The sequence below is a fragment of the Maylandia zebra genome, linkage group LG17 (assembly GCF_041146795.1).
Source record: "Maylandia zebra isolate NMK-2024a linkage group LG17, Mzebra_GT3a, whole genome shotgun sequence".
Classification (NCBI taxonomy): Eukaryota; Metazoa; Chordata; class Actinopteri; order Cichliformes; family Cichlidae; genus Maylandia; species Maylandia zebra.
The window spans coordinates 34,139,085-34,158,628 of record NC_135183.1 but is presented as its reverse complement, the minus strand read 5'-3'; the positions used below and the strand labels follow the sequence as shown (position 1 = coordinate 34,158,628).

General features: G+C 40.4%; 2 protein-coding genes across 4 annotated transcripts; one reads left to right on the top strand and one right to left on the bottom strand.

Moving 5' to 3' along the window:
* The first annotated feature begins 53 nt into the window (after positions 1–53).
* Positions 54–9,204, top strand: slc37a3 (solute carrier family 37 member 3). The gene is made up of 14 exons (XM_004560812.3): positions 54–176; positions 2,337–2,535; positions 3,548–3,662; positions 3,938–4,030; positions 4,356–4,439; positions 4,592–4,737; positions 5,077–5,173; positions 5,284–5,368; positions 5,745–5,953; positions 6,036–6,177; positions 7,043–7,144; positions 7,314–7,513; positions 7,685–7,750; positions 7,996–9,204. Exons 2-14 carry the CDS (start codon positions 2,459–2,461, stop codon positions 8,086–8,088), a joined length of 1,509 nt encoding a protein of 502 aa, XP_004560869.1. The 5' UTR covers positions 54–176; positions 2,337–2,458; the 3' UTR covers positions 8,089–9,204.
* A 188-nt stretch (positions 9,205–9,392) lies between these two features.
* cdkn1d (cyclin-dependent kinase inhibitor 1D) lies at positions 9,393–14,892 on the bottom strand. 3 transcript variants are annotated; one of them, XM_004560813.4, is made up of 3 exons: positions 14,720–14,892; positions 12,125–12,600; positions 9,393–12,029 (listed from the first exon to the last, which is right to left on the bottom strand). In XM_004560813.4, the coding sequence occupies exons 1-3, from the start codon at positions 14,857–14,859 to the stop codon at positions 11,971–11,973; spliced, it is 675 nt and encodes a 224-aa protein (XP_004560870.3). In that variant the 5' UTR covers positions 14,860–14,892; the 3' UTR covers positions 9,393–11,970. The 3 variants fall into 3 exon arrangements, with proteins under 3 accessions (XP_004560870.3, XP_004560872.3, XP_004560871.3); XM_004560815.6 differs by lacking the exon at positions 14,720–14,892 and adding an exon at positions 14,262–14,477; XM_004560814.6 differs by lacking the exon at positions 14,720–14,892 and adding an exon at positions 12,803–14,229.
* Positions 14,893–19,544: the final 4,652 nt, after the last annotated feature.

Sequence of the window (19,544 nt, the reverse complement as noted above, 5' to 3'; positions counted from 1 at the left end):
TGTTATTTTTGGGGCGGTGGGGGGGAGCTGTAATTCCACTCCTGTCCTACTGGCGGCAGCAGCGCGCCTTGGCGCTCTGCGAAAGTTGACGTTTGGAGTGACGGGGCAACCCACAGTAAACACAAAACTGACGCTTCATCAAGAGCAAGCTAGCCAACGGGACTCAGAGCTGAAAGGTCAGCATATGTTTTTGTTTTCAGAGAGTTAGTAGCAGTCAGCTGTTTTTTCGGAGATGTTTGTGGTGATTTTAAAGGCGCAACGAACCCGGAATTGACTCGAAAGGCTCGAACCAGTATGCGGCTTGTTACTAAGAAAGCCGAGGTAGAGAGAAACTGCTCTGTAGGTGTGGCAGTAGCTTCTTTTCACAAAATAAACGTTAATTCGGTTGGCAGAACAACAGTGGAGGGTTTATAACTTCAGTGGCAAGATGTGTCGTTGATCCACGAAGACGTAAATCATTATTTAACCACGGAGTCCATAAAATTGTGATTGCTTAGTTCAAAACAAAAGCCCGTCTGTTCCGAGCTATCGAAATTTGTCAGCACAGCACGTCTCGGTCATATTCCTCCAGTGTGCTGTATTAAGTGCACAGCATAGCCCACACTGCAGACAATTTTTTGTTAGATCCTTTTTGTCTTCTGGGAGCTTGTCAGACACTTCTGTCCTATATGAAGGTTCTATAACAGCAAAATGAATGAAAAGAGGTGTCCATGATTAAACTTTCCCATGCACCTCATTTGCCACTGTTACAGAGTTTTGTTTTTGTATTGCATCTAGTTTAAAACTAGAGTTTAAACAAGGGTGTACAAACTATTGTAGATACTGTGTAATACTGCCAATAACTGATTTCCAATGTTTCTGTGTATTTTTTATGTGTAATATCTTTACGTATGTTGGTAAGTAGGCTTCGGGTTTACAAAGGGGTTATATATAGAATTTAAAAATTATCTGTTTTTCAAGTATCTTTATAACTCTGTGTTATTGTACTTACATTATAACCAATCCGGTCCTTTATCCCCACTTAAAATAATTTTACAGAACTATTGTAATATTTGCTGCCATGTCTGCTGTCCTCTTGGCCAACTTACTCTTACAAAAGACATTTTTTATGTTAATGAGATTTTTGTAACTGCATAAATAAAGGTTATATAAAAGTCACTGTCAAAAACTGATTGCGGCTTCTACCTTGTTACACGAATGTTGTTTGTGGCTCAAGATGACTTTATGTCATCCACGAGGGATACATTTGACATATGTTTCACATATTATAGCCCAACAAGTTACTTATAGCAGTTGAAATACGAGCAATCAGTTTTTGGCAAATACCGGAAATCAGTTTTTGGCAGGCAATCACTTTTTTGGCACAACACCAGCCCCTCAGGATTTCCCGTGTCAAGTACTCGAAGTGACTTTCATTTTTATTTTTCACACCTGCTTTCGACCACTTTTATCAAATGTGTCGAGAGTTAGAAAACTCAGATCTCAAACTGACTTCAAGAAATTGGTCCAAGCATTAAAATAGTCATGCTAAGCAAGTAGGTCATCAGCAGCTCACCAGAATTTTGCCATCAGTTTGGTCCATGTATTCTGAGCTGGTAGAGCGCTATAAAGATGAAGCAAAGCAGTGTTACAGCTGAACAGGATGGAATGATGAAGACAGTTAGCGCACACTGGGTCCATTGAGCCCTCTTTTTTTTAAGGCAACACACAAATCCCAGCTTTCAGACGAGGTGCATTACTTCATATTTATCTTTTAACCTATGGGGACATAGTTCTTTAACAAGAAGTACTGACTGGCTGCCATATTGGAATTATCAGAGACTTGAAACGAATTAATGAGCCACAATAATATTTATCCCACAGTCTCCATTGAACTATAGACTGTATATGATAGCTGGATGTACCCACCATATGGATAGTGAGGTCAGGGTGTATTGGTGTGAAGCTTTGAACAGAGTGATGTTACCCATCCTGGTTTTAAAACCAGGGCCGAGCACCATACTGGTCAGTCTTGTTAGGCCTTGCCTAAAGAAAACCCTGCTTTATCGTTGTGTTTCACTTTTGTTGGGATAAAAATTTACAACACAAACAGTGTGTTTTATTAGATAAAACTTGTGACTGTCTGCTGAAGCCATAAGCTCATAAGGAAAGTGTTTACACAGGTGATAGATAAGGGGAGCTGAGGGGTTGTTTTCCCATAGGCTTCTGTAAAATCTGCCTTCTTTATGTAATCAGAGGAGTTTCCCCTGTGGTCTGTGTCTGCAGCCCTGTCCTATAATCAGTGCTGAATGAAAAATACGTTATTTAGTTTGACATTGGCTTTCTTTCTTCTCCAGGCACGTCTAGTGATGTGTTTGTCCCATGTGGTATAGTGGAAGACTCTAGCTGAACCCCCTCCCTGTCCTCGAAGACCTTCACCAACACCTTCCTCCTCTTTCTTGTTTTGGCCGCTCCTGTGATGCCTCCATCATGCTGTGCCTCTCTGTCACAGTACACTCATCATCATCTGGTTGTCTTTCTTCTCACCTTCTTTAGGTAATTTGGAGTCACCCCGCCCTATAGAACTTCCTGTAAGCCTTGAGTAGGAATGCAAATGTCATCCTGTGCCGGTGTCTAGATAACATTGTGCTACGTGAGATATCCACAGACTAACAGAAAACTGACAAGAGCTGCACAAACTTGAAAACTTGAAACTGTATCTGGAATGATGGAATTTACACACATTTTTTGCAGCAGTTTTAATCCCAGCAAGTCCAATCTAGCCATATAGTTAATGCAGTATGAATGCATGTGAGCTGTGAGGTCAAGTTAAAGATCTATGAGAGATTAAATCAGCTCAGATTTATCTGTCTTGTTTTATTATCATACTCTGAAACACATTAGAGTGTAGGAAAAAATAAATGTATCCATTTTCTTGTTTGTTTTTTAACAATTTTTGATCAAATCATATGCATGGAAATGCACATCCCTATTCACTGTGGAGGTTTATTAGTTGTTCGCTGTAACCCTATTTTTGCTACTAACGTTTAGTTTTAGTTTTCTTTTATTTAACAAATCTAGCAAAGAAATTAATGTCGTTTTAAATAGACAGTGTGTATCATATAATAGGCTTTGCTTTATTTTGGTTCAAGTAAAAGTCATATAGAGCAATTGCTGTTGCCATGGCATCGGACATTTGTGCATGAAATCTTTATTACAAGCATAAATTTGGCTTAAGCATTCAGTTGTTTTGGAAGTGGATTTTGTTTGGGGTTTGTTTTTTTTCATTTTCATTTTTAAGTATGTAATTTCAGTGTTTCTTGCACAGCTGAAATGACATTACTTTGGAATTTTACCTTTTTATTTACAAGTAGAGAGCTGTTGTACCCAAGAGCCCTCAAAAATCCGTGTTCAAAACAAAAAGCATGTTCAAAACTCATAAATGTAACCTTTAATTGATCCATCATATTAAATAAGAATGAAATAACTGCGCTGCACTTTCAGTAAATGTTTGTCCACATATGTTTTGTCATTCCTTTCTGAGTAAAACTGCTTTCTGTCTTTCCAGCTACGTGTTGCTGCATGCGTCCAGGAAGACATTCAGCAATGTGAAAGTGAGCATCTCAGCTCAGTGGACGCCTTTCATTCTTAATGACAGCTCACCTGACTTCTCGCCTGGCGAGGTAATGAGCATACAGCACAGAACAATGTGTCTCCCACATATACAACGCTGAAATTAAAATAAGTCAGAAATATTTTTGGCTGGCCACAATTCCAAAGTAAAGCCTTTGTTTTTTTTTACTTTTTTTTGTGTGTTATTGTTTTTCAATGTGCACACTTAGCTTCTCTGCAGTTTAACTTAATCCCTGATGCACAAAAGCAAAACTTTTACAGTCACGTCCTTGGTCTAAGAGCCTGTATGAACTCTGCACAATCACGTTTTCTCTGACTGTCCCAGACCTGGCAGGATAATCGTCTGTTTGAGGATGAAAAGCAGGCCACTCTGTTTCTGGGGATTCTGGACTCCATCTTCCTCTTCTCATATGCAGTGGTGAGTACATGATTTTCATTGTTTATTAGGATGCGTCTGCCACACAAATTGGTAAAACTGTGAGCAGAAGATAATTTTGTATATCGACCCCGTGCCAAGTTGGGCCTGCATTTACTCAGGAATGGAAATCATTTGAACCATCTGGTGACCTGTGTGGATTATGATAAGATTAAAACAAAGGCCAGCACATCTCTGTAACACTAAGTATCAGATTTGTTCTTGGAACTCACTGAGAAAGTACATTATGCCTGTAATTTGAACAAAATCAGATCAGACTTTTATTTATTTATTTATTTTCTCCATTTTTTTGTTCGTGTCCACACAGGGTCTGTATCTGAGTGGTATGATTGGAGACAGAGTGAACCTCCGCTATGTGCTCTGCTTCGGCCTGTGTGGCTCTGCTGCAGTGGTTAGTACATAGTACAGAATTATATGATTGATTATTAGGGTGGTGGTTTTTGCATTAATCATTGCTGGTATCTGTATAAAATCCACACAAAAAGTAAAGTTTCTGACAACTACAACACCAAACACTCAAGACAGCTGTGCATGTTTCTGCAGGAGTTTGTGTTTGGCACTTTGACTGAATGGCTCCACATCTACAACATCTACCTGTACAGCAGCCTGTGGGTGCTGAACGGCCTGCTGCAGTCGGCCGTCTGGCCCTGCGTGGTGGCCGTCATGGGCAACTGGTTCGGGAAGGCGGGGTGCGTGTCATTTCTGTGAATGTCATTATCTTTGCCTTAACGGCTGCCAGATGAGTTTGGATCACAGACACAGCATCTGTCCAACCCAGAAATATTAGTCAGGCTCATATTTGCCAAGTCGACCTTCATCATACACGCCCAAATGGAAATACAGATGCTCACACTCGCCATCAATAGCCTCTATTCACTGGTGCCACAGTGAGAACATAGGCCTATTTAGACCCAGTTTTGCTCTGCAGCAGGGCATATTCTGCTCATATTAAAAACGGCGAGTGACAGAGTAAAAAATACTTAAAGCTGTTCTATAAATAAACTTAATGCCATTTATCTCTTTTTCAGTCGTGGTTTTGTGTTTGGCCTGTGGAGTGCATGCGCCTCTGTAGGCAACATCCTGGGTGCTTTCCTTGCTTCCAGTGTTCTCAAATATGGATATGAGGTGAAGCACACATAGACAAACATGTTTTATTGTTGCCGCCCCCCCCCGCCCCACTTAACATTGCCAACAACTAAGCACTGAAATAATGTGCTGACTGTTGCTGTGTGCAGTACGCCTTCCTGGTGACCTCTGTTGTGCAGTTTGCGGGAGGGGTGGTCGTGTTCTTCGGCCTGCTTACCTCCCCAAAGGAAGTTGGTAAGGACTTCAGGAAGCAAGTTAGATGTTAAAAATGTAAAAAAATTTGCAGGGTGTTTGCTTGTTTTTTTGTTTTTGCATGCTTTAAATATATTAAGGTGACTCAAAGTACTTCCCAGAATGTTGCATATGTGTTCATATTCTCCATAATGCTTAAAAATTTATAACCCTCATTTCTTCTTAATACATTGGTGCATATACTATGTGATCAGGTTTCAGCTTGTTTTGAAATACCATCAACTTTGTATCTTTACTTTTTATAACTTCTTTCCATGAGAGGTGTGAACTCGTCTCTACCTCAAGTTGAAACAGTTTGAATAAGCTAAACTTTTGATTAAACTTATGGTCTCCTTTAATGTGTGTGTGTGTGTGTCAGGTCTGAGCTTGGAGTCAGAAACTGGACTCAGCCCCATTGAGACAGACACAGACAGCCACAAGCCTCTGATGAGCGACGAGGAGGATGAGGTGGAGGTGGAGAAGTACAGCAGGCGAGGCCAGTCTGTCGAGCAGCCTGTAGAGCCTCCAGCTGAGTCTCCACAGGCCATCGGCTTCTTAAAGGCTTTCTGTCTTCCTGGGGTGTTGCCTGTGAGTGTGAAGAAGACGAACTATATAAAACTATATAACAATGTTTTTATAGTGTGATGACTTTGTCTCGCTTGCACTGCAGTATTCCCTGGCTTATGCATGTCTGAAGCTGGTCAACTACTCCTTCTTCTTCTGGCTTCCCTTCTACTTGAGCAACAACTACAAGTGGAAGGAAGCCCAGGCCGACCGCCTGTCTGTGTGGTATGATGTCGGAGGAATCATCGGTAAGCAGCTGCTTGAAAAAGAAAAAAGTTCTGTTATAAAACTGAGGTTTGACTTTCTATTTTGAAAGAAACAGTCAGTCATCCCTGTGACTAAACACTCAGGCTTCTCTGAACACTCTTTCCAGAAATGTTTTTCCCGACTTTTGGCTGTGCAACCATAGTCCTGATATGGTCATCTCAGATCCCTCCCGCTCTTTACACTTTGTTTGCGAGGGGCAACCAATCAGGGCAAAGTTTGCTTAAAGGAAGTATGTAAGGAGAGGAACTAAAACAGCTTGTTTCAGAGAACTGATGAGCTGGGGACCAGTGTGAGATTGTTTGGAGCTGGGATCAAAGCAAAGCTGCTCTTATAGAGTCCAAGAATAAAACCATTGGAGCTGGTAATGAGCAGTAAAGGTCCTGTTTAAAATCACTTATCACTCATCATTTTGTATGATGCTTAATAATAGAATGTTATTATCACAACTTATAGTAGTGCAGTGGTTCTCTAACGGTGGGGCATGCAGCCTCTGGAGGTGGGGGCACCATCAGATAAGCATAACTTGATTTGGATCCTTCATCCATCTATTTTCTCCCATTTGTCTAATTCAGTGTAGGGGGCGGGGCTAGAGGCCATCCCAGCTGTCATAAGTTGAGAGGCAGAGTACGCCCTCGACAGGTGTGCGGCACGGCTGATTTTGATCCTTGCTGTACTTAATGGTGGTTTAAACAAAATAATGTGTGGTGTGAATATTTATTTATTTTTGGCAGGGTCCTAAAGTGGAGCTGTAATGTATGCAGCCCCACGTGTAATGTATTCATTGGTAAATAACTTTGCAGTTTGTCAGTTCCTAATTTGCCTTGATCATGCTATTTTTTGTATCAGGAGGAACATTTCAGGGTCTGATCTCTGACTTTATGGGGAAGAGAGCGCCGGTGCTGGTCGTCAGTCTGATGCTGGCAATCGGAGCCCTGGTGGGATACAGCCGTAAGTACATGCACGTCATCTAACAACAGCTCACGATCTGATATCTTCTTCTTCATAATAATAAAACAAAAAAAACTGCATTTCATGAGTCAAGGCGTCAAACTCACAATAACACTGTAAGGTTTAAAATTCACACGATTAATTTTGCGTTTAAAATCCACTCTCTCAGGATCACCTAATGACCAGGTGATAAACGGTGTGCTGCTAGCTATTACCGGACTCTTCATTGGTGGGCCGTCCAACATAATCAGTTCGGCCATATCTGCTGACCTTGGCAGGCAGGATGCTCTGAGGGGCAGTAAGGAGGCCTTGGCTACTGTCACTGGTATAGTGGATGGAACTGGAAGTATAGGAGCTGCTGCAGGACAGGTAAAGATGAAAAAAAAATCAAATTGGAGAATTAAACAGAATGAATTTGGCAGCATGAGAGCATGTTTGCTTCCACTGATGCCTTTTTGTGACACAGCTATGACATTGACTGTATACACACGAGTGATCAGACTGACCTATAATTTGACCATTTTCTCCCTCGTCTTCTAGTACTTGGTGTCTCTGATAGAGAGCAAGCTGGGCTGGATGAGCGTGTTCTACTTCTTTATTGTCATGGTAAGATAATTCTTATCCTTAAAAGGACAAAATGTGTTAAATAAGACTTTAACTTTGAATTAATCAGAAAGGTGTTTACCGAGGTCGTAAATCAAGTGAGATGTAAGCTGGATTTCTTATAAACTCCCCCTGCTGACCGTCACGAAGCATGACACCTGGTTACACTTTTCAGTCCAAGACATTCCATCCATCTTTTATATACAGTTTGCGCTTGTTGCTTAAGGCTTCTTCTCTTCGTGTTACAGACTGCGGGCAGCATTGTGTTCATCACTCCCTTGCTTGTTAGAGAGCTGCGGGCCATGTGGACAGAGAGGCGAGCGCGGCAACGGCAGCTGTAAGAAATCTTAACCACCATCAGTTTTTACTGTAATCAGGTCTGGTGTGATTTTGTGGTTGTTGAAAGATGATGCTACTTACAGTGCATGTAAGATTTGGAGTTTGAGCTGAAGTCCTTGCCTTAAGAAGAAAAAAACCACAACAGGTTGCACTGTTCTGTATATTCAGGGCTTTGTAAAACATCCCAGAATGTACTAATGTGTATATTTTAAGGTTTTAAATGGATGTGAATGTTGATGTATTTGAATCAGTGTTGCCAAATATAGAAACTAGAGCTTCTTACCGTAAAGATCAGACTCTTTGAGAAAGCTTAATGCCCAAGGAATGTGAACAGTGATTGTAAAGTAGAACTCTGTAATCAGTTCTTGTAGATATGTATCATATTTTAGTCATTTTAAATATTGCACTATGTTCTTCTCACAGTAATCAGGCACAAGCCTTAAAACATTTTAATAAATCACTTTTAGAGGTCTGGGAAAGCTCCAGATCACTGCCATTTTATCTCACCTGTGTACAGTTTTTTGTAATTGTGTTTTAATGTTGTACTGTAAAGTCTTTTCATGGCAGGGGGCTGGTTCTCTTCATTCTGTGTACATGTGATTTTCATTTTTCCCTTTTCCATTTACTGTTTGCTCGAATGTTCACATCTTAAGTTTTAGTGTCTTAACTTGCACACACGGGCAGAAATGTTCTTAAACTCTGTGTTAACAGCATAGCATGCCTTATTTCTGTAAAACACACTACCATGGTGGAAAGGTTTGCCTGTGTGCATCAGGAGCCCTGCATATGTTTTAACTGATTTTTAACTGTAAATCCATGTAGGTTATGTCCAGATTTAGGTTTTAACAGCCAGTGTAGGTAAATATGTTTAATTTAGATGCAGTGGTATCTGCAAGGTGGGCAATTTGTTCTGGTTAAGATGGTTAATTTAGCTGCACATTTGCATGTAGCTATATAGGATTGTGTAAAGCACATTTAGGAATAGCTATTGCAATTTTTTTTATCATGCTAAGAAATTTTCTTTGTCTCTTGAAAATAAAAAAAATCATATGAGATTCCATATAATTTTTAACAAATGTAACTGTTTTTTGTTTTAAATAAATGCAATTTTTATTTCATGGTTTGCTGTCTGTGCAGTGTTGTATCAAATCCACCAGGGGGTGCTCTGAATGCAAACTTAAACCTTCACTCCCTTTTCTTTCCTGTTGAAGCAGAAACAAGTGTTGTGCTGGTAATTTCAGTTTATATCCATATAATTCATAAACATTTAACTGACTGAAGCACATTAAAACACCAACAGCCTTCATTCAACTCAACAATTAATCTCTTTTAATTACACTTCTTACATGTTGCAAAGATACATATACCAGTATTAAATTACAGTTTAAAAAAAATTATTATAAATCGTATGGAAATATTGTCATACATTCATGCATATACAAAGTATGCACTACCTTTTAATATAGCTGCGACAGGTGAGTTAGGAAAGCAGCGGTTGCTTGAGCAGAGTGAGACACTAGAGATTCATTCTATTTCTGTCCAAATTTTTCTTAGATTTTATTTTATTTTTATTTTTCCTCTTAGTGGATTTGAGGAGCAAAGCTACAAAATGCTGCTTAACCGTTAGAAGCCACGTTCAACAACATGGCAGATCTGCTTGGACACATCTACTCCATGTCTGTTTCTCTTTAAGAATTTTTTTTTTCCTTATTTTTGAAGATTACCATAAAAAAAGTAGTTCCTTTGTCAAAAATGTTTAAAGTAGTGCAATGATATGGTTTCAAAGAAAAACAATTAGTTAGTTACAGCAAAACAAAACTAAACCAAAACAACAAGAAAGAATGGGGAATTTAAAATGATGTCCCTCTGAAAACAAATGACAAAGACTGAAAATAAGTTACTACAAACACGCTGAGAAAACAGATGCACATTCAAACTTACACAGAGATAAAGTAAAAGATTATAAAAAGAAAGAAGAAGCAATTTCTGCTTTTATGAAATGTGTGAAAAACAGTTGTGCAAAATCATGGAAGTCAAACCCAACATGATTATAAACAACTACTTTCATGGTGAGGCAGCTGAGTCATGAAAGAGAGACAGACACACTCTGGAGGGGGGGCACTTACAGACCACTCATCATCTGGATGCAGAAATCCTTTGATCCAGATAGGATCTGAGACCTTTTTCCTCTTGTTCTGGTTAAATCTGACCCTTGTTGTTTTCCTCATGTGTATTTTGGGAATGGTGTCAAAGCAAAGTAAAGGGAACAACAACAAAAGCTAACCCCACACCGCCCCTCGGCGAGTTTCCTCTGCACGGCCCTATGACACACTGACTCTTTCACCTGATGAGAAACCCGACACGAAGCAACAGGTTTTTACCACAACAGAATAACAACTTCCCCCTCGTTGAGTCTGTCTCTCTTTCATGCCTGTAGACACAAACAACCTGAGCTACACTGATTGATTTTTTTTGTCTTTTTCTGATTTTCTTATATTTGTGTTATTGAATTTTATGATGAGGTAGTTACAACAGATAAACCCAGGCTATGGCTTTTTACCCTTATACAAATTAGAATCACTGTAGCTAGGGCAAGCCGCATGCTATTTGAGTCACAAAACATGCAGTAACGGATCACAACAGAAAAACTCTTTTTGTTTTTAAAGTGTTGGAGACTTTCTGTAACCCACAACTGATCGCTCAAACAGTGTGCAACTTAATCCTTTGGTTGGACTGCATCAGCTGCCGCAACTTTTAAAACGAATGAAAAAACAAAATAAAAGGGGAGAAAAAACATTGACACACTCACACATACATATATGTATCTTCTATATACAAGCCTTATACAACTGCACAGCAACAGAAAATGTGACACTTTTTTATATATTAAAAAAAAAAGTTAAACGGTAGAACCAGAAGATTTGGTTCCTCTGAGCTGCACCACAGTGATAAAAACACTACATTCGCATTTACAATATCACACGAAGAGTGGGAACATGCTACATTAATAAAAGCTTAAGCCAACCATTAAGATATGTTTATAGTCTGTTGCCAAAAAGATGCTAATAATATAAAGCAAAAAAAAGGGGAAATAGTTTGTACTTTTTTTTTTTGCTGTGTTTTGATGGTTTCAGATAGTTTTAAGTGGCAACGGTGGAGTGTTTTATGAGCCATAAGGGCTTGTAGTCTAAGTTGTAATTTAATTACCTCGCTTTTACACTTTATTTTTTTTATCAATCTGAATAATAAATAGTGATATATGAAACATTATTATAATTTAAAACCCTGACGTACAGCCACATTCCCTAAGAAACCTCCACCGCTGACCTTTTGCCCCAAAGGTTGATCCCAGTCACGTCACCACATTTTGACTACGGGCGAGGTTTTGACCCCACGCGCTGTGGGGTTAGACTAAAGGCTAAACTTGTCAAATGAAAATCACTTATGACTTGCAGCAAGAGGGAGGGTGGGGAGAAAAAAAAAGGTCAAGGGCTGAGGTCAAATACTACTTAAGGCACGTTCAGAAGAACATTAACCTCTTCAAACTAGAGCCTGTTTTCTGTTGGATCCTGCGAGAGTGCATTCAGAATGATTTCACAGTATAGTTAACAAAAAAAGCTAACAGTATGAAGAGTATACAGTATTATTATTATTATTTCTAGCTATCCACAAAAACCGATTTCTAGAGTCTAATTTACTTGGGCAATGGTAGCTTCCTTGTGCTGAGTTATAAAGGTATGTGGTGTCAGAAGTTTTTAAGCTCATGCATGTATGAGCTTGTGGACAGTCACTTGCATATTGCTACATATCTACATGTGATGCATATGAGGTGATGTGAGGAGGGATGTCGACCACTTGGTGATCCTCCGCTCATTGTGCTTTTTCTACTGCCGAGAGGAAGCCTTGTTATGCAGGAGCCTCCTCTTCTTTACCTTGAAGAAATCTGCAGAGTGAGAGAACAGAGTGGAAATCAGTTATGAGTGTGACCACAGAGGTTTAACTTTCCTTGTCTTAATCAAGCTAATCCAGCGAACTCACCTGTGATCGCAGCCTGTCTGCGTTTCCCCGTTCGCTGGATCCGGTAGCACCCCCTAGTGGTTACTTCTAGGTACTCGTCCCCAGACCCAGACGAGGCGCTCGACCCCGACAAAGACGACGTCCGCCGTCTCTCCTTTGTCTTCTCAGCTCCAGACCTCGCCAGCGGTCGAACCGTGCAGCTGTGGTAAAACGCCGGCACGTCCTGACACCTTAGTGCCTCCCATTGGATGTTGGAGCCCTCTAACGGCACGTCGCTCTGGAAGTCAAAGTTCCAGCGCTTGTTGGCCACCTCCACGCTCATGCAGAACAGTCGCTGGAAGTCCTGCTGCAGCTGCAGGTGATCCACGGGCCCAAAGAGGTTCTTCCGCACCGGCCCCGCCTTCAACTTCCAGGCCTCGATGCCTCCCAGGCGCGAAAGCTCTGGGTCAGATTCCATAGCTGGTTCCGCTATTGATTTAGAGGCCATCGCCATGTCCCTATCAGAGAGCAAACACACATGGATATATTAGTCCAGTGGAGTTCCAAATGAGGTGTGATCTGAGGTTTTACTGGCACAGATTACACACGCACACACTCAAGCTTTTGAACACCTAAACTCCCGCCCTCACCCATATCGGCCTCTTGGGCGCCCACATGTTTTATGTGATCACACACACACACACACACATGTGCCCTCACCTGCTGAGTAACTGTTGCAGCAACAGGTACATGAGCTAACGCCAAATAAATCTCCAGCAACCTGCTCTGGTGTTCACAGGCCAAAGGTCGACAGTAATGGTCAGAAGGTCGACAAAAAAATGGTTCCCCTGCATTTGTGACATTTCATTAGAGGCAGACTGATGAATTCTGAGCACAGCCTCCGCTGGTTTCCAACTCCCAGCCAAACCCAGTTAACATTTTACAAACAACTCCAACTAACTTCCCGGGGCTTAAAAAGAACAAACATGGTATTTGGGATAGGCAGTTATTGCCACGCACTTAATGCAGCGTAAAAAGTTGTCTTTCCTCCCTGAAGGCAGACCTAAAGCTAAAATAAATACATAAACACTAAATGATTTTGCCCATGCAAATGTAGGTCAAAACCCTCAGGAAGGGAGCCCAGCGCTGGAAATTGGTTTGTGGTCATGAATTGCCTTTTTTTCCCCTGCCTGCATAACTGATTTAGAAACGTTCCGTTAAGACACTGTTTTTCCAGAGGTGAAAACGCACTTTACAAATTCGCCTATTCTGCTCTTGAACATACCAGCACTCTATCGGGCAAAGATAAGCCTGAAAGACAGCAATTAGACCCTGGGTTGGGGGGTGAGGGAGTTGCGCAACTGTCTGACACCTAATACTTTATAATGCTTATACTTTCACACGTACACTTAAATGCATTTACGGCACCTGCACACCCACAGGAACCGTTACAATGTCCCAAACCACAACAATTCAAACACTTTCCTAAGTGAGTGTGTATTACATATTTATAACTTCAATGACCTATTTTAACTCACATTGCCGTACAAAAACATTTAAAAAACGGGCACATAACAGTTTTTGTGTTCAGTAAGAGGACCGCGCTCCCTGAGAGAAAGTTGTTTGCGTCGAAAATGAAGTGGGCGCGGTGTGCTGGTGGTCAGGTTTCTACTATGCTCGGTGTCCCCGAGGGAAAAAAAATCCTCCACTCCTCAAACTAAACATAAATAAATATATATCCCTCCACTTTAAAATGCATTTATTTCCTTTGCAGCACTATAACACTGGCATTAAACTGCGGATAAACGCACAGCGGTGGGTGTTATTTTTTTAAGGTTTTGCGGGTTAACAAGGGAGCAGCCAGAGTTCGTGACGCAGTTACATTAAACGAGGATGTGGGTCAATGAGATGCGACACACAAACAGCCTCATGTCTTTTCTAGTCTCTTCGCCCTTGCTACATAAAACAACACACACGCACTATTTTTTCTTACGAAAGCATACAGAACGCTTACATTTAAGCAGTGAGGCGAGCAAACTCTGTTAGCTTCAAAGAAAGATTAAAACAAAGCTAGCGTCTTATTAAGAAAAGGAAAAATAAAAACTAGCCTATATATGTCTATAATGACCACCAGCAATATTAATACTAGTATTATAAACATTATTATTTTTTATCTTACCATAGGCGTCAGTATCTCAGAATAGTCCAGTAAAAGTGTCGCTTTGACTGCTCCAGCTATTTTGTCGCACCGGTTTGAGGAATTAACGGTGTTGCTGTGTGACAGCCCTCGCGGACATAAACACTGTCACGCTGCAAAGTTTCACTCAAACACTACCCACGGGTGGCTCGGTCCTGTCCCCTTATCCGCGACTTGTTTGTTATGGACTGCGAAGAGACAGGGGACGTCCTTACGCGAGAAGTCGGTCACGTGGTCGCCACCAAAACAAGGTTGCTGGAGCGCAGCCAGGAGGTTAGTAACGATATAATAGTTTATTAGCGTGATTAAAATATGAAGCACGTTGCACTTCTTTTGGGAACAAAAAAAAATGCACACAAAAAACACCTACACCTATAAACGTGCTACAGGAAATAGATTAATAAAAATGTATCACATTTTAATAAAGACAAACTTCTTACCTCTGATATGTTTGCGAAAATGTGAAATTCCTCGCAGCTCTCTTCCCAAACCTGTTCCCTCTTCGCTCTCCCCGCGCTGTGTTTCGCTTCTCCCTCTCGGCGCTCAGAAGTAGGTCAAATATTTTGGCAGTGGCCGCCATTTCCCCTTTTCCGTCTCTCAAATGTGACACACAGTTCCCGTGTTTGCTTGCATCACGTTTTATTTTGGCGACGTGCCCGTATCCTCGAGTCACGTTGAGCTGCAACGTGACAGGGCTGGACAGACAGACTCATTTGGACTTGCCCTACATTTTTCCAGTTGAATACAAATTTCCAACCAAGTAGGGAATAAAATAAAAATAAATCACCTGAACTTACTTCACAGGATTCAATGCATTTAGTAAAAGAGGAACTTGTTTTTTAACTCAATTGCTACTTCTCCCCTTGACCTCTTGACCAACTTATTATCATAAATACTGAAAAGAACATAATGTACTTAATGCTTTCTGACCCTGAAGAAAATTAATTAGATTTAATCTTGTGCAATTGCAGCTCTGAAAAAACGACGTGACATTGTACTGCATGCCATCACACATGATGTTTTCACTGACAATTTGTCTGCTGACCAAATTAATAAGGTGTTTAATACATTAAATCATATATCTGTTTATGTAAAACGTGCATAACTCTCTGTCTTTTGGGACTTGATACAAAGTTGAGTCAGGGTGCGTGGAGCTTGGATAAACTTTGTGCTTGTGAGTAAAGACCTTTGGTTCAATGAGTAAACCATTAACGAGGAGGACACCAAACAGTAGACCCATTGTTGGGTTGTTTGGTGTTATAATGTATTATAGGAGTAAACATAATACTACGTTGCTGTTGTTGTTGGTACCATTCAATGAATTGTTTCCAGAACAACTGAACATGAGTGCAAAAACAAAGAGATGTTCCGTTGTTTCAATAACACCTTCATACAAACAAAACACATTAATTGCACTCAAAATCAAATTTTACAGTTGAAGAAATCACTGGATGGATCAAAACCATTCATTAGTTTTGGGGAAATAAGAGTGTTTTTACTAATCCACTGGTTGTGGTTTTGATAGGAGATTTAAATAATGGTAAACAGAATCCAGTATATGACAAAAAGTAACACCTACATTTGTATCTAGTCACAAAAACTGATTTTTCACCCTAAATAAACATGAAGAAAAAAGTTGGAGTAAATTGAAATATACAAAGTTAGCCTTTCAGCATAAACATGTTTCTGAGTGTAATAGTTATATTTCTATCCATCCAGCTCTTGTAAAGCATCGGGTTTCTCTTGCCGGGTATGTATCTATTGATCCCAATGATTTCTTTTAGGTGGTGAAGTTCAGATTGTAAAATAATGTCCAAAGATTTAGAGACCGGTGTTATCTTTAGAGATGATTTGCCAACACCGCAGTCACGTTTCAAGATAAAGCGTGTACCAGCCCTGTTAAAAAAATAGTCTGAGACTATGTGCCATATCACAGTTTTATTACATTGTTTCTGCCAGTTTTAAAATCTATTACATTTAACTCCCTTCAGGTTCCTTCCACAGAACGTGCATGTTAGGGTGGTTTTACACGACCTAACAGTCATGTTTTTTTTAAATAGTTGACTGTTAGGTCGTGTAAAACCACCCTAACATGCACGTTGCATGTTTTTTTTAAATAGTTCTTTTACTTTAGTTCAATTTATGCTTTTTTCCCAGTGGTTTGATTTCTTTTCACACAGAAAAAAAGCCAAGGGAATTCCAAGTGAACCAAAATGCGCAATTTCAAACCTTGTGAAGATGTTCAGCCTGTTTTGGCCACACGTGTCTGGTGAAGCAACAAAAGTAAATAGAGTAATGACGATGCTGTGTTCTGGAGGACTGGAGAACATGGAAAATTTACATTAATTTCACAGCCAGTTACTAGACCGTAATGACCTTTGCACATCTATGGTACCCTGCCGCATCCCAGAATGCAAAGCAAAAAATGCTATGGAAAGGTGGTAGTTGAGTTGCTTCACATTCACACTACAGATAAACCACGGAGCAGTTCATTTGGAGCCCCCACCCCTTTCTTGCCATACAAGTGTTTTCTTTTTATTTTATACTTGAATACCTCCCACTTGTCTATATATGATGTAATTTTAGTGATGTTCAGGGACCCCTTCAGTGTGGCTCTTGTTCGAGAAATTAGTTACATCCATCAATAGACTTGTAACACGCAGACATCTACAGTCTAAATTCATTTAAATCATCACTGTCGTCACTATTTCCTGCCTGCCTTCCTTTTATTTCTATTTTAGTTTTTAGTGTCAGTGAGCACTGGTGGTATTTTTGCATCCCTTTTGCTTCTTTTATCTTTCTGACACCTATTCTGACACATCATTTGTTCCCTTAACTTAAAAAATATTATTGTTCTTTCCTGTTGTACTCTCCCGTTTCCTATTGCTGCAGTGCCTCTTCACATGGGCAAAAAATTTACTGTTTTATTGCTTATCAGTGACATAATATAGAAGTCATCCAAGGGGCCTGTTAGCCAGCCAACGGCCCTCACTCCCAAAGGTTATTCAAGGATTTGCAAACACATACACGGACTATTTTTAAACTGTTTAGCACAATGAGTTATTCAAGTCTGACACAAGTAATGCTTTCCCTCCTTCAGTAAGAGATGCAGACAGAGGTTTATGAGCTCTTCTGGTCAATAATGCGGTAACAAGTGAATCATTTCCAGTGTGAATGCAACTTTAAAGGGTCCATTAGATTGCTATCATCCTCACGAAGAGTGGCACACACCAAAAGAGAAAAGAAACGACCAATTTGTGTACCTTTTTTTGTTCTATTGCGTAGACATTCAATGGCATATCAGTACAGAAGCTCAGCGATTGCCAGATTATGTACAGGAAGATGCTGTAACAGCTTGAAAAGATGACACTTTCCATGGAAAACAGAAACAAACCTCCATGTTTTCTTCCGGGGTCTACTTTCTCCACTCGTGTACTGATACACAGGTTTTGTTTCTGTGGTGAGACCTGTCATTCAGCAGAATACTGCATCCCATCTGATGCGCTCACAGTGAAGATATGAATCGTGCTGTGGTGATGTCACAGATAGCTCGCGACACAACCAGTGTGGCGACCACAAAACCTCCTTAAGGCCTCGATTATACTCTGTGGCGGACAGAGAGAGCTGGAGACCCGACAGGCAAGCAGTCATTCCTGTTATACTCCTTTGAAGTCTGAAGCCTGGGGTGCATGTGCAATTGGTTTACTTCATATACTTTACTTCAATTTACTTCATTCAGACCCTGCTCCAACCCAGAAAGTATCATCCTGGCCTTAGCCTGCCTTGTGCTTGTACCAGCCCAGCACCATCATCCAGTGCTGCAGTGTCAAGAAGTGAAGGTCTTTAAATGGCGACTTGACCCTGCCTTGAAAAGCATTCACAGCAATCACATTGACTCCTATGCTAAACTGCCTGACTTTAAGGCAAAAATATTGTACCATTGAAGAAAAGGCCCTCCATTTCCTGTTAATTATACCCTGAGTGTCTGGTTTACACATATGTAATTCTTCCATTTGTACTAGAAATAACTGTTATCCAGAGTGTAAAGTTAGGTGGAGAGATAGATCTACAAGTTAAAACAATACATTTCATAGTAACTGCCTTTCTTTCATGCTCCATAGAGCATCCAGAAAGTGTCAGGTTACGGTTACGTTTCACGTTTCTGGAGAAGGTTGGCACTGAAAAATATCCGTCGCATGAATACTTACATGAGGGGACCGAGTGTCCCCTCAGCCAAGCATCTTTGTCACATTAATGGAAAGATACAGTGTTTCTTTTTTTAATGATTCATTGTTTTAGGTCTCGTTTATTTTAACACTAGTCAGTCAGGGTTGTGGCCCACTTCCCTAATGCCCTACTAATCTGTGTGTGAGGTGGCCTTTTTATACACTGTAATATTTGAGGACTCAGCAGCAGACAATAAGTCCTCAGCAGCATGATCCCTCACTGTTTTGTCAGCTCTGTGACCTGTATTTACAGTCAGCTTATTGTTCCACATTTAATTCCTAATCCTCTTCTTGTTGTCTACAGTCCTGTGTGTGTGTGTTTTGGTGCGCCCGCCCCCTTTTCCCATTCTTAATCCTGTGCTTTATTTTGCAGTTGCATATGCAGTCATTAAGCCCATTGTAACGGCTCCACGGTCAGTGCCCATTGAATATATTAGCACTCTTAGTAAAACAACAGTCATCATAGTACAATGTGACTTGGTCAGAAGACTGGAAACTGTCATGGTGAGCCTTGTGATTGCAAAAAAGAGAAGAATACAGACTTTTTTTTATTATAATGTTACTGATTCAGTGCACAAACAAAGGAAACAACAGAGAGTCCACTAGGAACCCTATAATACACCTCCTTCACATTTATCTGATAATATTGACAATTAATACTGACTTTCACTAAACCACAGAATCACATTAAATTACCAATTAAATACTGTTGGTCACATTATTCCCCGTGCTGACATATAGCATATGTAGGAAGGTGTTACAATACACACTGAGGTTAGGCTCATGTTCCTTTGTGCCTTCATTATTTTAAGTACTGCTTTAACTACCAAATATTGTGCCATGCAGAACTTAAAATGCAGTTTGGTTTCATTCCGGATGAGATTGAGGTTTCAGAAAGGTGCGTGTCTAGAGATAATTTTCCAGCGTTGAAGCTTTGGTGCTGAAGATGCTCTGAGGAAAACACCAAAAGAATGTACGGCACGTACCATACGCCAGTCTCGTTTGAGCAGGAAGCGTCTGTATTGAAGGGGGATGCTTT